The sequence below is a fragment of the Acomys russatus genome, chromosome 24 (genome assembly GCF_903995435.1).
Source record: "Acomys russatus chromosome 24, mAcoRus1.1, whole genome shotgun sequence".
Lineage (NCBI taxonomy): Eukaryota > Metazoa > Chordata > Mammalia > Rodentia > Muridae > Acomys > Acomys russatus.
In genome coordinates, this window is record NC_067160.1 from 35,667,134 (window position 1) to 35,683,785 (window position 16,652).

At 37.1% G+C, this 16,652-nt stretch overlaps 1 protein-coding gene across 1 annotated transcript in view; it reads right to left on the reverse strand.

Annotated features, from left to right (window-relative positions):
* Nucleotides 1-16,652, reverse strand: part of Epc2 (enhancer of polycomb homolog 2) — a 96,771-nt gene that overhangs the window by 54,474 nt on the left and 25,645 nt on the right. The window contains exon 2 of the mRNA XM_051166861.1: nucleotides 11,260-11,419. Coding sequence (XP_051022818.1) covers nucleotides 11,260-11,419 — 160 coding nt within the window. The remainder of the gene's footprint in view (nucleotides 1-11,259; nucleotides 11,420-16,652) is intronic.

Genomic DNA, 16,652 nt, shown 5'->3' on the forward strand with positions numbered 1-16,652 from the left:
TACTTTTTCTGATCTTCATTTACCTATGAGGTTTCCCAATGCAGTTGTAATAATCTGCATGCTTCTCCTCTAACTGTGCTTTTAATGTGGATTTAATCCGCAGGCCCAGCCAGAGCTCTAAGGAGAGCAAAGTTTCACTATGAGACTCCTACTGAGGTCAAAAAAGCAAGGAGGTTAAATGAAGACAGACATATGATTTTATTTATGTGTTAACTCAGCAAAGTTACATAATTTAGAGCTGAAACACTACATTTTACAGCTCAGAAAATAGTCAAGAACCCTAGTGAGCTGAGCACAAGACTTTTGGTCATGCTATAAAGGCTGACATTTTAATTACACACAGAAGCTAAATCACACCCTTATAGTCTTAGCAGCAATAATGAAAGTCTTTGGACCATCAAAATGGAATAAAGACATCAATATGTCAAAAACAGTTTTTGTTTGACTTTGATCTTAAATGTTTAGGCTTACAAATTACATTTAGTAACCAAAGACAATTTGGAAAGATGGACGGGTGGGACGGCCCTGCAGATCAAGGTGTTTGCCTGCAACCCTGACAAGTTGAGTTCGGGTCCTGGGTGTAGAGGTGGGAAGAGAGAACTGACTCTCCAAAATTCTCCTCTGACCTCCACACGTGTGCTACATTTCCAACATTTACCTATGAATTATAGTCATTTAAAAAATATATTAGTCAGGCTGAAGAGAAGAGCTGTTTTTCCAGAGAACCAGGGTTCAATATCTAGGACCTACATGGCAACTCACAACTGTTTATAACTAAAGTTCCAGTGGATCTGACTCCCTCACACAGACATATGTGCAGGCTAAACATCAATGCCCATTTAAAAAAAATGTATTAATCACATCCATCCATTTCCTAAATGTTTACCTATGAAAACTACTTCTAAAAAATTCCTGATTGTAGGCAACAAAGTAAGACAGAAATGCAAATACATCTTGTCCCTAAAGGCTCGTCTCTGAGCACCAATAACAGCACTTTCTAAGAAGCACGTACTTAAAGACTAACCAGGCTTTTTTTCCCTGTCCAACCCTCCAATTCTTTCTTATGACTGTTCAAAGCCATTATTACTTCACTTATGTAGCTAACACTGACTCCTCAAGTACAACATATATAACAAGCTCCCCTTGGAAGCAGGTGACATACCAATACTACAAAATACAGAGAAAGCAAATGCAAAGGCATTCTAGAAAGAACAAAAGAAATATGGAAAGGGACATACTTAACTTCAAAATAATAACTGCAAAACATAAGACCAGGAAAGAGGCTCTGTAACCCATATGTACCTTCAAAGTAAAATAAGTAGCCAGGACTGCACAGTTGTATGAATATGTATGAGACATATGCTTGGAAAGCAGAACTGAAATGCTGTGCAGGCTTTAGCATTAATAAATGCTATATCGCCAAATCTCAGGTAAGTAAAATAAAGCAGTGTCTTCATAAGATCTCACAAGTCTCTCCTTTACATGGTTATCAATACAGTCTTAAAGCCAGTGTTTCTCAAACTTCACCACTGACTAGAAATCACACGGATGACTTGATAATATTGAGACTGATCATTTATTTACAATTCAGTAGGTCTAGAGTGGGGCTTAAAAGTCTATATTCCTAACGCCCAAGTGACACTACAGGACTGTGTTCAGGGAACCAGAGCTCTAGTGCGCTAAAACATCAAAAATTTTGTGTCTAATGTAAAATACACTGAACTTCAAGAATTTGTTCATTTTTCAGGTCCTCGAGGTTAGAATAACTTTTAAAAGCAGCCACTGAAAGCTAACAGAGAAAAGCAAGTAAAGTGCTGCTGTTTGGAGCTCTCCAAGGTTCTGATTCAACACCCGAGGCTAGCTGAGGACTATCAATCAAGTCAGTCTGAATTTGAGTAACCAGGATGTTTAACAGTGACACACCCAGACTGCTTAGATTTATAAGACTCAGCCTGAGGTAGTGGTCATACCTCTCATCTCCAACCTGCATGGAAAGCTAATTGCAGCCAAGTTCAAAGCTATTTCTACAATGTTGTATAATGAAATCCACCCAACCACAGACTAATCTTGGTCTTTTTTGTCAACCAACTATCTATATTTCTCACTTCAAAAAATTCATATTTTATATAAGAAACAAATATCACTGGCCTGAATTAATGGAGATTACAAGAACTATAAGCAATGGTAATGAGCGAGTTGGTAACTTTAATTCTCTGAAACTGGGACTTGCAGCCCTGTGATATGGCAAAGCAAGAAACACCGAGCCCTTCCTTTCCAGACAGATGCTGGGCTGCCAGGGCTCAGTGGCAGAGCATCTGCCTAGCATACACAGGGAGCAGGAAACGCTTGGAACAGGAGGATTGTCTTCCCTTTGGAAGAGAACACTAACTGGAATCTAGTATCCAGTGGTCAGCCCTGAACATCACAGAGTTGAAAGTGTGAAGATAACTTTATTTCCCCTCTATGCTTTTCTCAGTCTTCCCTTTTTCCTTCAGATTCTCACTCTCTTGTTGCTTTGTCATTGAAGAGAAAATTCCGTAAAGTATGGTAATATTTCTAAAAGTAAAACTGCTCCTAAATTTGAAGACATTCAACTTCATAAGAAATATAAATTATAATGCTACAAAAAGACAGAAGACACAGGTACCGGAGTAGGACCAAGAGTATCATTATTAGGAAACTAAAACTGGCTGGCAGTGTACAGGGACTATTTGTACCATTTTTCTCTAAATTAAAAAAAAAAATCTATTTCCAAAAGAAAGGACTTAATAATTTACTTTTTAAAATATTGTGGTAGAAGTTAGGCATAATATATACTGGAGAAAAATTTACTGCACTGATAACTAGGAGAGGGTAACTGATAACTGAGAGGAGGAGGAGGAATAACCTTTCCATGGATGAGAACACCAACAGCTTATCCAGTATCAAATGGTCAGCCTAAAAACATGCATGTGAGTAATCTTACACAGACTGAGAAGGTTGCATTTGTGGCTATATACATATGTGGCACATAACAGCAATTAATGGAAAAGGAGATCATGAATTTGAAACAGCAAGAAGAGGCATATGGGAGGGTTTGGGTGGCGTGAAGCAAAGGGAGAAATGATATAATTATCTTATAATTTCAAAAATAGGGGGAAAATTACTGTACCAAGGCATATAGTTTCAACAATTAGACTAAGTCTTTTAATTAGACAATAGAAAAATTAGCCTTTTCACATCAATATAAAATTTTAAAGTCTCCAATAACATTTTATTTGAACTTTTGTAACAACTGTATAAAAGTATGCTTCTAGGAGGCTCATTATGTTCAAGATGATTCACTAAAGCACACTGTTAACAACAGAAGACCAACTCAAGTCTGCTTTAACAAGAAACTGGATGGTCATAGCCCCTACACAACACACACATGCTTATTACTCTGAAGTAAGAAAAATAATAAAGACATCATATACATGCCTATATAAGACTAATTTCCAGACTATAGTCTTTTTGTTGTTGTTGTTGTCTTAACTAGTCATAACTAGGCAAGGTGTAGAAAAATACACACAGGGTGCTGGAGAGATGTCTTAGTGGTTAAGAGTGTTGGCTCCTTCCAGGTAACCCCAGGATCGATTCTTAGCACCCACATGGCAGCTCACAACCCTCTGTAACTCCAGTCCTAGAGGATCTGACACCCTCCTCTGTCCTCTCTGGGCATAACACATTGTGGTGCACATAAACACATACAGACAAATCACATACCTCTGTGTGTAATAATTTTTTGTGGGGGAGGGGATTTGAGACAGAGTTCCTCTTTGTAGCCTTGGCTTTCCTGGACTCACTTTGTAGACCAGGCTGGTCTCAAATTCACAGAGATTCACCTGTCTCTGCCTCCCTGAACGCTGAGATTACATGTGTGCCACGATTTTTAAAAAGAGAATACACACAGGTATACAAAAGGTACAAAAATAAAAAGTACCACATGGTTGAATTTAGGCGAGAAGACAAGATAATAAAGGAACTGAGTAAGTAGCTCATTTTAAGCGTGGCTGCAGTGCAGGCTGAGCACACATGAGGCTTGTTTCACATTTTTGTGGGGGTTTTTTCCTTTTAAAATCAAAATGATCTGGTTTGTGTAAAGCCATGTCATTTTTGTAAATATAGAAACCCCTCTGTGTTTTAGCAGTCCTGGGTCAGGGGTCCCTATTCACTATCTAACATCCTCATATTTTCCCTATAAAACTATAATCAGACTTGTTCACTCTCAATTTTGGCAAGTAGAGAATGAGAGCAAAAATTCTTAGGTGAGACCAGGCAGCAAGTAATAACCAGTGTAAACGAAACCTAAAACAATACATACAGAACACTAGCACTATATTAGCACCTCACAGAATACAAATGTCAAGAATCAGACTGTCTCTGCAGTATCTTCACTGGTCAGGACCAGGAGCACTAGCAGCATTCTCCAATAGACTGGCCGGCCACCTCAACATTTACAAGACAGCAAATGAGACAGGTTTGAACTTAGTACATAGACACCAGAAAGATTTAAAATAGCCTTAATAGAGCTAGAAAGAAAGAACTTATAAAGCAAAATTTGTTGAAAAATTAATAATTTTTCTTTACTAATGGCAGTCTTTGCTAAGGAAATATCCAGTTCTTTAAATAGCTGTGCTAATGATATGACTTATATGAAATTTTCAAAGTCCAACAGAGAAAGAAAATGACATGGCTAAGAAAATCTGATCTGTATAAGGAAGGACACTAGAAAATAAGTAAACAAGGGCAAAACGAAACTGTTAATCCTAATCACCTAACATAACATTAAAAAGGTAATAATTTGTTCAAAACAGTAATTATGATGACATATTGTTATGTGTACACACATGTGATCTCTCATGTGATGTTTCAGTCAATTATGGACTACATATAACAATGGTTCTACAAGATTAAGACATCTAAAAAAATCCCATCATTTACTCATTTGTGGGTGATGCTAGTATGAATCATACTGTGTTGCTAGTCCTATAAAAAGCACAGCATGTTCAATTATGTACAGCATGTAATATTTGACAATAAATGACCGTTACTGGTCTATGTATTCACTGTATTATATTTTGTTGTTGTATTGTTCCATGTTTAGAGATAGAATCTCACTAGATTACTCATGGTCTGGATGTCCAGACTGAAGTGATCCTTACCTCCATCTCTTGACTAGCTGGGACATGCCACTATGCATAGCACTATACCATACCTCTTATTAGAGTGCGCGCACACACATGCACACGCACACACACACTTGTGTAAAACATTCACATGCATGCCACTGAACGTATGTGCAAGAGAGGGGATAATTTGTAGGAGTCAGTTCTTTCGTTTTACTATGTAGATCCCAAATTGAACTCAGGCCATCAAGCTTGGTGGCCAAACACTTCTATCTCCTCAGCCCATACAATTTTAACATTTTCATTATAATCAGAATATAAAAATCAGTCTCCCAACACCCAATGCTACTCTATAGTTCTTATTGAAGAAACAGTGGGGATTTTAAAGTCAGTAAAGTCACACACACAAAAAACCAAAACCAACTAATATTCTAACTGAAATGCACTGTGTAACCCAGGGCAGCCTCAAATATGCAGGAACATGGAGGGACAACTGTATGGTCCAACAACCTTGATTACATAATTGAAAAGAATTTCAGTATGAAAACAATTCATCATCATCATCATGATATGTTTGAGTGTTTTGCTTGCCTTTTATGTCTGTATACCACATTGTCCCATGCATGCAGTGCCTGCAGAGGACAGAAGAGGGAGTTAGATCTCCTGGGACTAATGTTACAGGTGGTTGTGAGGGCTGGGAATTGAGCCTACAACCTCTGGAAGGGCAGACAGTGCTTTTAACCACTGAGCTATCTCTCCAGTCTGAAAACAATTATTTTAATGACTAAACTTGTATTGTTTATCCTTTTTATCACTCATCTCCATTATTCATTTTAGCTTCCTTTGAAAGCACAAAAAGGCACAGTACCTATGATGTGTGTGTTTGTGTGTGCGCGTGCGCGCACGCGCACCATCTGACCAAGGTCCTACACAGTCTAGTTTACTTCATTCAAAGCAAACCTTATTCTTTGCCATGCACAAGTGTTTAGTCAAAGGCTTGGAAATCCGTGATTACCTCATAACTCTTTGCCCTCTCTAACCTCCCTCAACCAGGGTTGTTGTGGGATTATCATCACACATAGGCTGAACCTGGAACATAGCTGCTTGGTCAGTTCCTAAAGCCCTAAGGACACAAGTGATTCTCTCATCAGAATAGTCTTAATATCTGAGTGTAAATATTCATATATACTGGAATGAGAACAGTTTTCTTTACTGTTGTTTGTTGTTTTGTTTTTTCAAGACAGGGTTTCTCTGTGTAGCCCTGGTTGTCCTCAAACTTGCTCGGTAGACCAGGCTAGCCTCGAACTCAGATCTGTCTGCCTCTCCCTCCTGAATACCTAGAACTAAAAGCATATACCATTATGTCTGGCACAAAAGAAATTTCCTCTGAAAGGCTCAGCTTATATATACTGTTATTCGAGTGGCTTTTCCTTCAATGTATTGGATTTGCAAAACTTTAAAAGCTCTTTATTTCTAAGCTGGAATTTGGAATTTTTTCCCATATAAGCCAAAATCCATCATCTCCTTTCAATGGAGTGTCTCATTACTCTAATGTGGCAAAATATGAAATAATATCATTATTTTTATGATTTGTATGGTCTCTTTAGTTTACCAAAGTGCCTGCACCAAGTATATTGGAGTGAAAACAGTGTCCACATAGTGTGCCTACCTTCTCTGGCTTCATGATCATAGGAAAAAGACTACAACTCAATCCTCTTTGAGTGTGTCTTCAACCTGGCAGGTTACAAGAAGCTAGGTCACCAACTTTCTCCTGAACTCTCTTCTAGTCCAGCAGGGAGGTAGTCTATAGATGTGTTTGTAGGTGTAATGCAGGGAAAGAGAAACAAGCCTTCCTTGTAAACCAGGCAGAGCCTTGCCACCAAGAACCAACTAGCAGGCTGCAAAAGCAAGTGCAAGCTTAGTAACACAACATTTCAAATTTATTCATGTTCTAAAATTCTGACACTTGACAACAATTGTAAAACATTTTCTCAATAAAAGGGTAATGGGAAATTAAATAACTGGCTGAAAGTAACCAACACTGTACATAAGGGGGCCTAAATTTATAATTAACTTACTAAGTACAAAAGGAATAGCCTCTTGTGTTATGGGTAAATTTGCAGAATATCAGCTGAGTGACTATAGAAAATAGACATTGAAAAGGACAGACACAGACAAGGTGTTTATCTCTCATCCAGATGCATTCCACTCTCAGCATCTTTTTTCGGGGGGGGTGGGTGGGGGGGAGGGTTGGTGTCTGTGCTAGTCAAACCCAAGGCTTTATATATCCTAGACGAATGTTCTACCACTAAGCTCTATTTCTGGCTTTTGGTTTTATGAGACAGGATCTTACTGTGCAGCTTATATTGGTCTTGTACACACAACCCTCCTGCCGCTACTTCCCATATGGTGGGATTTTAGGAATTTGCCATCATCCTGATCCACTCCCAATTTGTCTATCCTAAAATAACATTGCTGATGAAAAAGAAAACCCACTTTTAAATTTCTAACTTGGATGTCACAGAGCAAGTCCTCCAATTTCACTGTATATGTTAATTTTAGTCTTATACTTAACTCAGTATCATAATCATGTTATACAGTATACTAGGCAATGAAATGACATTCAGATTTTAAAAAGGTTAATCTCACTCAGGTTTTAGAAGCTAGGGTCTCAATGTGCTTTACCACCTAGCGAGACAACAAAAGGCAAATCATCACAACTGAAGGGGCTTTAAACTGAACAGTACTAAGAACTTGCTGAAAGGAGTAAGGAAGCACTCCTAAAAGCAATCCCAAAGACAAGACTTATCTTAAAAGTAAGTGTAGGACTAAGAAGGTGCAAACAAATAAGCTATGTATAAAACAAGTTTTAGAGAGTTTGCCACTCTGATAGCTTAAAGCATTCAAGGCTAGAAAAACTAGAAAACCAAAGTTCACTGTGACTGTAGTTTCAGACTGAACTGGGTAAATGGGCTCCTAATGAGCTTAGACTGCAAAGGAGGAAAAAGGGAACAGACACACGATTTTAATTCAGTTCAGTAAAGTTGGCCTCACAGTGAAAAAATGCAGAGCCAAACATGGTTGGTGAGGCATGAAGAAAGCCTTTACATTATACAAGCAGGCTAAAAATTCTATCTTACAGACAAGAGAGCGAGGTGCTGAGACATTCTGCAATGGGTCGTCACAATTACAGAAGCAGGTATGCCTGACTCAGAGGTACACACTAAGGAAGTTCTATCCCAAGCACCCTTTGCCCTTCCTACAGGCAAAACAGACCCTAAGTCACAGCAGACTTTAGTCAGTACCTACCAATGTGTGCCGACCCTACCCCAAGCTAGGTAAATGATCAGATACTTAGACTCTTTTGATAAGAAGGAAAAAAAAAAAAAAATCTGGTGACATCTTTTTAAATTCCTTGCCTTTACAGGGTTTGCAAGAAGTATTTAAATTTAAGACTTTCTTTTAAAAATCTAAAAAAAAAAAAGAAAAAAGAAAAAACAAACAAACAAACAAAAAACCCATGAACTTGATTGAGATCTAGTATACTTAACCTTAAATACAATTGGCTTATAAGGTGAGCAAACTGTGGAATACCAATTTGACAAAAATGTACGTATAAGCTTTTTAAATGACAGGTTATATATACACCAACCCTTAAAATTTGAAATATAAGTAGAAATGTCAAGCATAATACAGGGCATACTATATGTTGACAAACTTAAAATAAAATGAATGAATGACAAACTTAGAGTAAAATAAAAATCAACTTAAAAGTCATGTTTGTTGAATGGGACTGATTCAAATGTATTATAATTAGTTTATGCCCTTTGTTTACTAAGAAAAGTTTTTATAATTGGTCTTGCTGTTTATCTCTGCTATTAAAACACAAAACTGACTCTTTGGCTTGGAAAAATGTTTAAGTAAAATCTGTTTCCTTCTTCACTGATATAAAAGTAAAGGCAAATTCAACAGACTGAAGGATTAAAAGACAAAGAACAGAAAACAAGTCGCATCAATGACGTTTGCAAATAAATTCCCCCTGACTGCTCCAGAGAAAGCTGCAGTGTGGCTCAGTGGTAAAGTACTTTCCCAGGTCCGTCCTATGCCAAGCATAGAAAGAAAACAAAAGAAAAAAAGATTTGTGGAAAACAGTTCTCTCTCCTCAGGGCTAAATTTTTAGTATCACTTAAAAACTGAGTCAACATGCATATAAAAGCCAAACACTCTACTTTGATACAGAAAATAACTGCTCGCCAGGGCTGACAGTCTTAAAGAAAGAATGATTACAAACAGTATATAAAGCCAATCTTGTAGCCCTAAGTGGTGGCGCACACCTTTAACCCAGCACTCGGGAGTCAGAGGCAGGCAGATAGGTGAGTTGGAAGCCAGCCTGGTCTACAGACGGAGTTCCAGGACAGCCAGGGCAACACAGTAAAACCCTGTCTCAAAAAACAAACAAAGAAAAAGCCAGTCTTCTGGAAAAGGTATATACAGAGAGGAAAGATAGAATGAGAAAAGTTAGGGTAGACTTCATAAGGGAATTTATTTAAATGAGCTGTAGGATGGAAAAGAACTTTTGAATATGCATCTGCAAGAAAATGTAAAATATAAGAAATGTAGGTAATTTCCAGTGCTCCCTGGGACGATGAGGGGAAGAGCAATAGGAAATGACACTAAAGATTAAGGCATGACCCATGTCACAAAGTGTTATATATTCGTACTATTATTAAATTCTATCAGATCTAAGCTGCCACAGATTACAAGACACAGCAATAACTATATGGACCCTAAAGCTTTATGATTAAGTCTTACTGTTAAAATGTTATACTTTTAGTGTAAGATAAACAAGCCAAGCATACAGAAGGGCAGTTTAAATTAAAAAAAAAAAAAAAAAAAGTTGTTTATTTCTCCACTTACTAAGGTAGAAAGAGGAGATGGGAATCTTGAGAAATGAACTTTGTTAATCTGTAGACTGAAGTAAAGCTAACAGCATAGACCAAAAGCAAGAGATTAAAACAAAACAACAAACTGCTTTACATTGATTGGCAGTACCCCACTGCCTCCCAGAAGTACAGAAGGATTCTCTTCAAGGGGGCAAAGGAACTGAAGATGGAAAGCTTATTGCAAAGATAAAAACCAAAGCTGGACAGACAATTTGGGATCAATGAAAAATAATCCGTTATAAGTAACGTGATGTTTCAGAATTACCCAGGGGACTTTATTAACATTTACATCATTGGGGAGGTGTCATCCAGGGGTAGAGTACCTGCCAGGCATTAACGAGGCCTCAGACCTAAATCCCTAGTGTTGTCAAAGTATGTATTTCCAGCCTCCATCCCATGACAGCCAGAGAGGGAAGTTGTTCAACAGAATTCCCAAAGTACAGCCCTGAACCTCTATTGTAACAAGTAACACAGCATGTAAAACATGTCCACAATTCTGACGAGATAGGAAAGACTTACACTTATGTACACAGACTATTAGCAAAAAGGAAAGTAGGATTTTAATCAAGAACATGACTGCATCATACTGAGAAGTTTGGATGACCATTCTGGTGCAAGGCAGACTTTGTAGAGAAGACAGACAGTGTGAAGATAGAAGGGTGTGTGTGTGTGTGGGGGGGGAGGGTTAGTAAATGTTACAACTAGCAGATCATCAAAATAACGTGAAGATTAGAGACGGTGACCATTTGTGTACTAACAGCAAGAGGAAAACAAAAGTAGTTTTAAAAAACCACACAATTAGAATTTTATAAAACTTAAAGGTGTAACTTTAATTTTTTTCTAAAGATATAGCCCTTCTAGTGAACATTACAGACATTGGCCTTTTAAAAATAAATCTTATTTGAGTATGGTAAGCCATCATCTTTTTTGCTTTACAATAAATCCTACTCTATAAAATCTTATACGGTATAAACATTATAGGGTCTAAATATTACTAAAACTCAAAGTGATCTCCAAGCTCAAATGAAAATATGAACATTTAAATATCTAATGTTTACTATTCTATTAATCCAAGAAAATGAAAGTTTAAAGTCTCCAACAATATAAAATATTTTCAGTGGCTGATAATTTAAAATTACAAACAGAAAACAATCAATTAACAAACTTACGCTGAATGTGAATGAACTGTTTGGGCTGCTTAAACTCCCCTTTGTACAAGCGATTGTAATAGTTGACGTTGCTCTCTGCCTCGGGAACTGGAATGACCATGCTCTCTTTTTTTTCTCTAAATACTTGCTGTGCTGAAATAGCTCGCTGTAAGTGATGTTCCTGGAAAATGTAAAGTAGGCAACGTAAGTGACAACAAATAAAACCTAATAAATATATTTAATAAATTACACTGGTAATATTAGCTCAATGCATAATTCTACCTAGAAGTTGCTTTATTAACTGCAAAAAAATCAATTAAAAATAGTTTCCTCTTTGTTAAATCATAGGATTTTTTCCTGCATACCCAAGAAAGCATTACTATCATTTTCCCTTAATACCTGTGGTTTATTATCAGTATTATAACTTTATAACAATTTTAATAAGCAGAATTCTTAAAAGACCATACATGTGTTTATAACCTAGAATTTTAATATTTCTGTTATAAGTCTGTGCCTTGTTTGCTAAATAAATTGAGGTATTTGTCACCACCATCAGATTAAGAAAAAAAAATTCAAGTCACAGGAAGTAAGTTTGTATTATAAAATTTAAATAGCTTCTACACTTGAAACTTAGTACTACATTTTGAATAATTAAAATAAAGATGAAACTATGCTCAACAAATCACGTAATAAGTATGGCAGGAAATACTTAATAAATGTTAAACAACATACCTATAAAACATATGCAGGTTCTAGTCACTTCTCACCAATGACCTCTTAGAATAAGTGTCTTACTCCCCCCTTAGAGCTTTACCTTTCTTTCAGTCAGGTCAGAACATGTCACTCTCACAAAGATCCCCATCTTATCAGTGTAAAGGTTAAAATTCCTCAATGATGTTTAAGGCTCTTTATCTCTAATAGCTGTATGTAGCTCTCACCTTTTGCTCTAGCCACAATGCTTTTTCCTGTTTTCAAGTAGTATCCTAACAGCCTACTTTCGAAATTCTTTGGTTTCATACATCAGAAAGCAAGTTATGTGGTAACATACTTAAAAGAAAAAAAGAATCAAAGCCATCTATTTTGATGGTGGACAGTGTTTGACGAGTGCAGCTGACATAATACGGCCTGAAAAGATGTGGAAGTATTTCTAAAGTCTGTGCTATCTCACCAGCCAAACGCCAGGAGGACTGAAATGTAGAGCTGCTAATCTTAGATTTAAAAGTTTGGTGACAATGACAACACAGATGGTACAAATATGGCTTAGGCTACTCCTACTGTTATGAGAGGTGCAGATGATGAACATAATGACACAACTAAACCAAGAGATTAATACAAAGCAGTTAAGTATGCTATTGAAATTTTTTTGTTCATTGTCAAAATTATGGTACAGTTTCAGTGATGGTGCCCTGATGATGGAAGGCAAAGAGAAGGGCCTGTAAAATTAATAGATCACAATGCAATTGCACCCAAAACTCGTGCTTAGGGAAGTATCACTGCATAATGAATCAAGAAAAATGTTATGTGGGGCTGGAAAGATGGCTCAGCAGTTGAGACACCTTCCTGCTGTTGCAGAACAGCATGATTCAGTTCCTAGCACACACATGGGGCTCACCACTGTCTGTAATCCAGGAACTGAAACTACAGACGACTATGAGCCACCAAGGAATGGTGCTGGGCATGGAATCCAGGTCCTCTACACGAGCAACAAGTGTTCTTAACTGCTAGGCCATCTCTCTAGCCCCCAACAAGTCATTTATTTCTTAATCCAATGTCAAATACCCCACTAGCTTTGTTGTTTTAAAAACAACAAACAATTTATAACTAAAAACTTTTTGGTTGTATTTTTAAGCTGTGTTTTTTAAAAATCATAATCAGCAATTTTGTAAATAAAGAATACCAGAAGATACTGTATAATTTTATCAGTCAGCCAAAACAAGGAATTCCAATACCATACATGTTCTGAGGTCTCACTGCTCACAATGAAATTAAACAAGAGCCTTCAAGAGATTTGGAGACTAACAAATATCAAATAATAACAACATAAATTGCTATTCTTACCTGTAGCATCCTCAACAAGGAACAAACAATACCCTACCTCTAAATAACAAGGTCTGTAGGACCCATGTTTAGAATAGTATTTCTGAGGTGAAAACTGGCCATACACTTTTTTTCCTATAAATCATCCTCAGCCTTCTAAGTCCTCTTTTCTCTAAAGTTTTTTTTTTTTTTTTTTTTAACCATTTCTCAAATTAACACACCTTTCTATTATGAGCCTCTCAGACTCACAGCGTTGATTTGTTTATTACTGCTACCATGCTCACAGAGCTTTGGAACAAAGGCAGGCAGTTACTACTGTCTCGTTCTCTGGGCTTCACAAACACACCTCTTCTCAACTAGTCCAACTTCTCCATCACCACGCCTCTCCTCAAGCATCCTTGCCTGAGAATCACAACGCCTACCATTTCCTGTGCATCCTCCTGTCTACCTTTGGCTCTGAAAATCCTGGCCCTCTCCCGAAGACAACTTCTACTCTCCACTTGATTACACACATATCTCCAGTCTGTTATTTACAGCTAGTTCCTTGGTTTTATGAAAAGATTCAGCCTCTCAACCTGTCTGTTCTCCTATCAGACTCACCCACTGCCCTCATTCTTTATCCAGGTCAGGAATATAGAGTTGAGACTATTCATCTTCTCCCCAGTGCCCTCCATTCTTCTGATGTTCCATTCTATAGAAAAGCACTGGTCGATCACTCAGTATTGTATGACTTCAAATTCTACTTAGCTTTTCACATATATTCAAGCATTCATACACACAGCAAGCACAGACATACATACGCGTGCACACAAGCAAAAGAATCGGTCTTCAAGATACAAGAAGTGCACTAAACTAACACAAAGATCAGCTAATGCTACAATAGGTTAAAATTTTTAAATATTTATTATCCATCAACCTTTCAACATGTTTAAGTGTACCTTTTAGACACTGGTATTATCTTGTCACTCGAAATTGTAGGAGTGACTGAGCACAGTTTCTGCTATTAAGAAGCTTATTTGGTAGATGGGAAATACTCAAGTATACACTCATGTCTGAGCTTGACAAGTATGTCTCTTCTCAATTAGTCAAATCACTGTTTCTGGACAACAAGAAAAGATGGCCAAAGAATATGAAATCTAATTTGAGACTTTTAGGAAGACTGACGATTTGACAAAGCAAAACGAGAAATAATTCAAGCAGCAAAACCAACATGAACAAAATGGACGAAGACCCGGCAACAAGAAAGGCAGTGGAGGACAGGATTAGTTGAGTCTCCACGCTTTCCACAGACTTCTCTTCATAAGGGTATGATCTCAAGCTCACCACCAGCTACATTTTCTCACATATTAATAACTAGTACTATGCTATAGATTTACAACATAGTAGTAGAAATCTGAGCCAACCAAACAATTGTGAGGATGACATAAAAACAACACAAATAGCATTCAGGAACTAAGAAGCAAAGCCTTGGATAAGTTCATTTCCATAGCTAAGGCTGTATTTTGCTATAACCTTGCTGGTCACAGAAAGTAAGACACAACAGGCAATGCTCCCCCTTTCAGGTACATAGTGTTCTCTAGTTCTTAGAGACCACCCAGAATCACAATAATAGAGAGTCAAGAAACAAGTGGTTTGTTCTTAGGTAAACTACATGCATTACAGAACTAAATGTCAGGGTTGTTTGACAATTTTATCCTCACAAGACAAGGGCACTTGTTAAATTAGAGATGAGAAACCATGCTCTCAGAATACTAACAGTCTGCACATCCAAGAGTAATGAGAGGAATCTGGGTTGAATGGCAGCACACTTTAAAACCTCGATTTTTCTAATATAAATGCCACTTTCCTCCAGGTACAAAATGTCTTATATATTAATATCACCAAGTTTTAAAATTATCAAAACACTTTGGTAGGAGATGAGGGTTTCACATTAATTCATAATAAAAATTAAGGAATTTATTTCACTTGAACTAAGGGCCTCCTGCCTGAAATCACTCATTTACTAATCTATCTCCAATTCTAAATGAAAAATTTTAAAGTAGATCAGAAATTATTTTATTAGTTGGGAGATGACAAAGCTGTAGCCAGAAATTAAAAAGCAAGACCCGACACTCTCCTATTTTAACTTAATAGACCAAAACTGTTTCTAAAAATAAATGCTCAACTATCATTTCCTTCATCAGATTTTGAGGCAGTTTCTCAAAAAGGGTGTGAGGCATCAGGAGAGATGGCGCAGCGGTTAAGGCGCTTTAGAGCTCTTACAGAGGACCACAGTTTGGTTTTAAGCACCTGTTCATAGAAATAAAATAAAATAAATCGCTAAACTTTTTAAGTTATCAGAACAGCAATACTAGAGTTTCTACAGACCTATGCTTCAGATCATAACCAGTCTCAGATTTTAAATAAATAAGAGGGAAACTCCTGGAAGTGGATACTGAAGTTTTGCTTTGTCTTTTGTAAACAGAGGGGTTAACATGGGTAATGTCAGGCTCTTGTTATATCTTGTATTATACTTTGACAGGTTACTTGGCCATTCAAAGTAACTAAAATAGTAGCACCATTATACACAGATGGAAAAAGCTGAATCTATAAAAATGAAAGAAAACAGTAAATTTATTCAATAACTTAAAGAAAATATTATTTACCTCTACCTATACGGATGAACTCTGATTATTCCTGGGATGAAAGTGTAAAAAGGGGGGAACAAAAAGTCCCAAACTTAATTAAATGCAGCTATCCTCCATATGATGATGGCATTTGGGACAAGATGGAATCCATAAATAAGTGACCCCAGATCATTCTCTGGGGAAAACAAAAACATCATTAGATACCTTTGTTTATATAAATACATTCTTCAGAACTAATATGCAAAACTGTATTCCCAAGTGCTGGATGTGATGGTCTATACCTATAAATAATCCCAGAAATCAGGAGGTAGAGGCAGGAGGATCAGATGTTTGAGGCCAGTCTGGGCTACACAGCAAAAACTGTCTCAAAATAACAAGAGAGACCTGGGAATACTGGCGCATGACTACAGTAATCCTGACACTTAAGAGGCAGAAGCAGAAGGATGTAAAGTTCAAGGTCAGCCTGGACTATATAGCAAGATCCTGTCTTTAAAGAATAATAAAAATAAAAGTGAACAACAAACCATATTCCAGGAAATGTTAAAATAAAAAGTTTAAAATTACATATCAAATAAGGCTACTAGGAAGCAAAATGGAGGGACAGTATGCCCCAAACTGTGCTCCTCCACGTAAGAGTGACTTTATGGTCCAAAGGGTCTTCAGAAACCAGCTCAAAGCTTATAGCTCACCAAGCAAGCTGAAACGAAAGAAATGCCACTTGAAGCATTCCTTCAAGTCAGCACAGCTGAG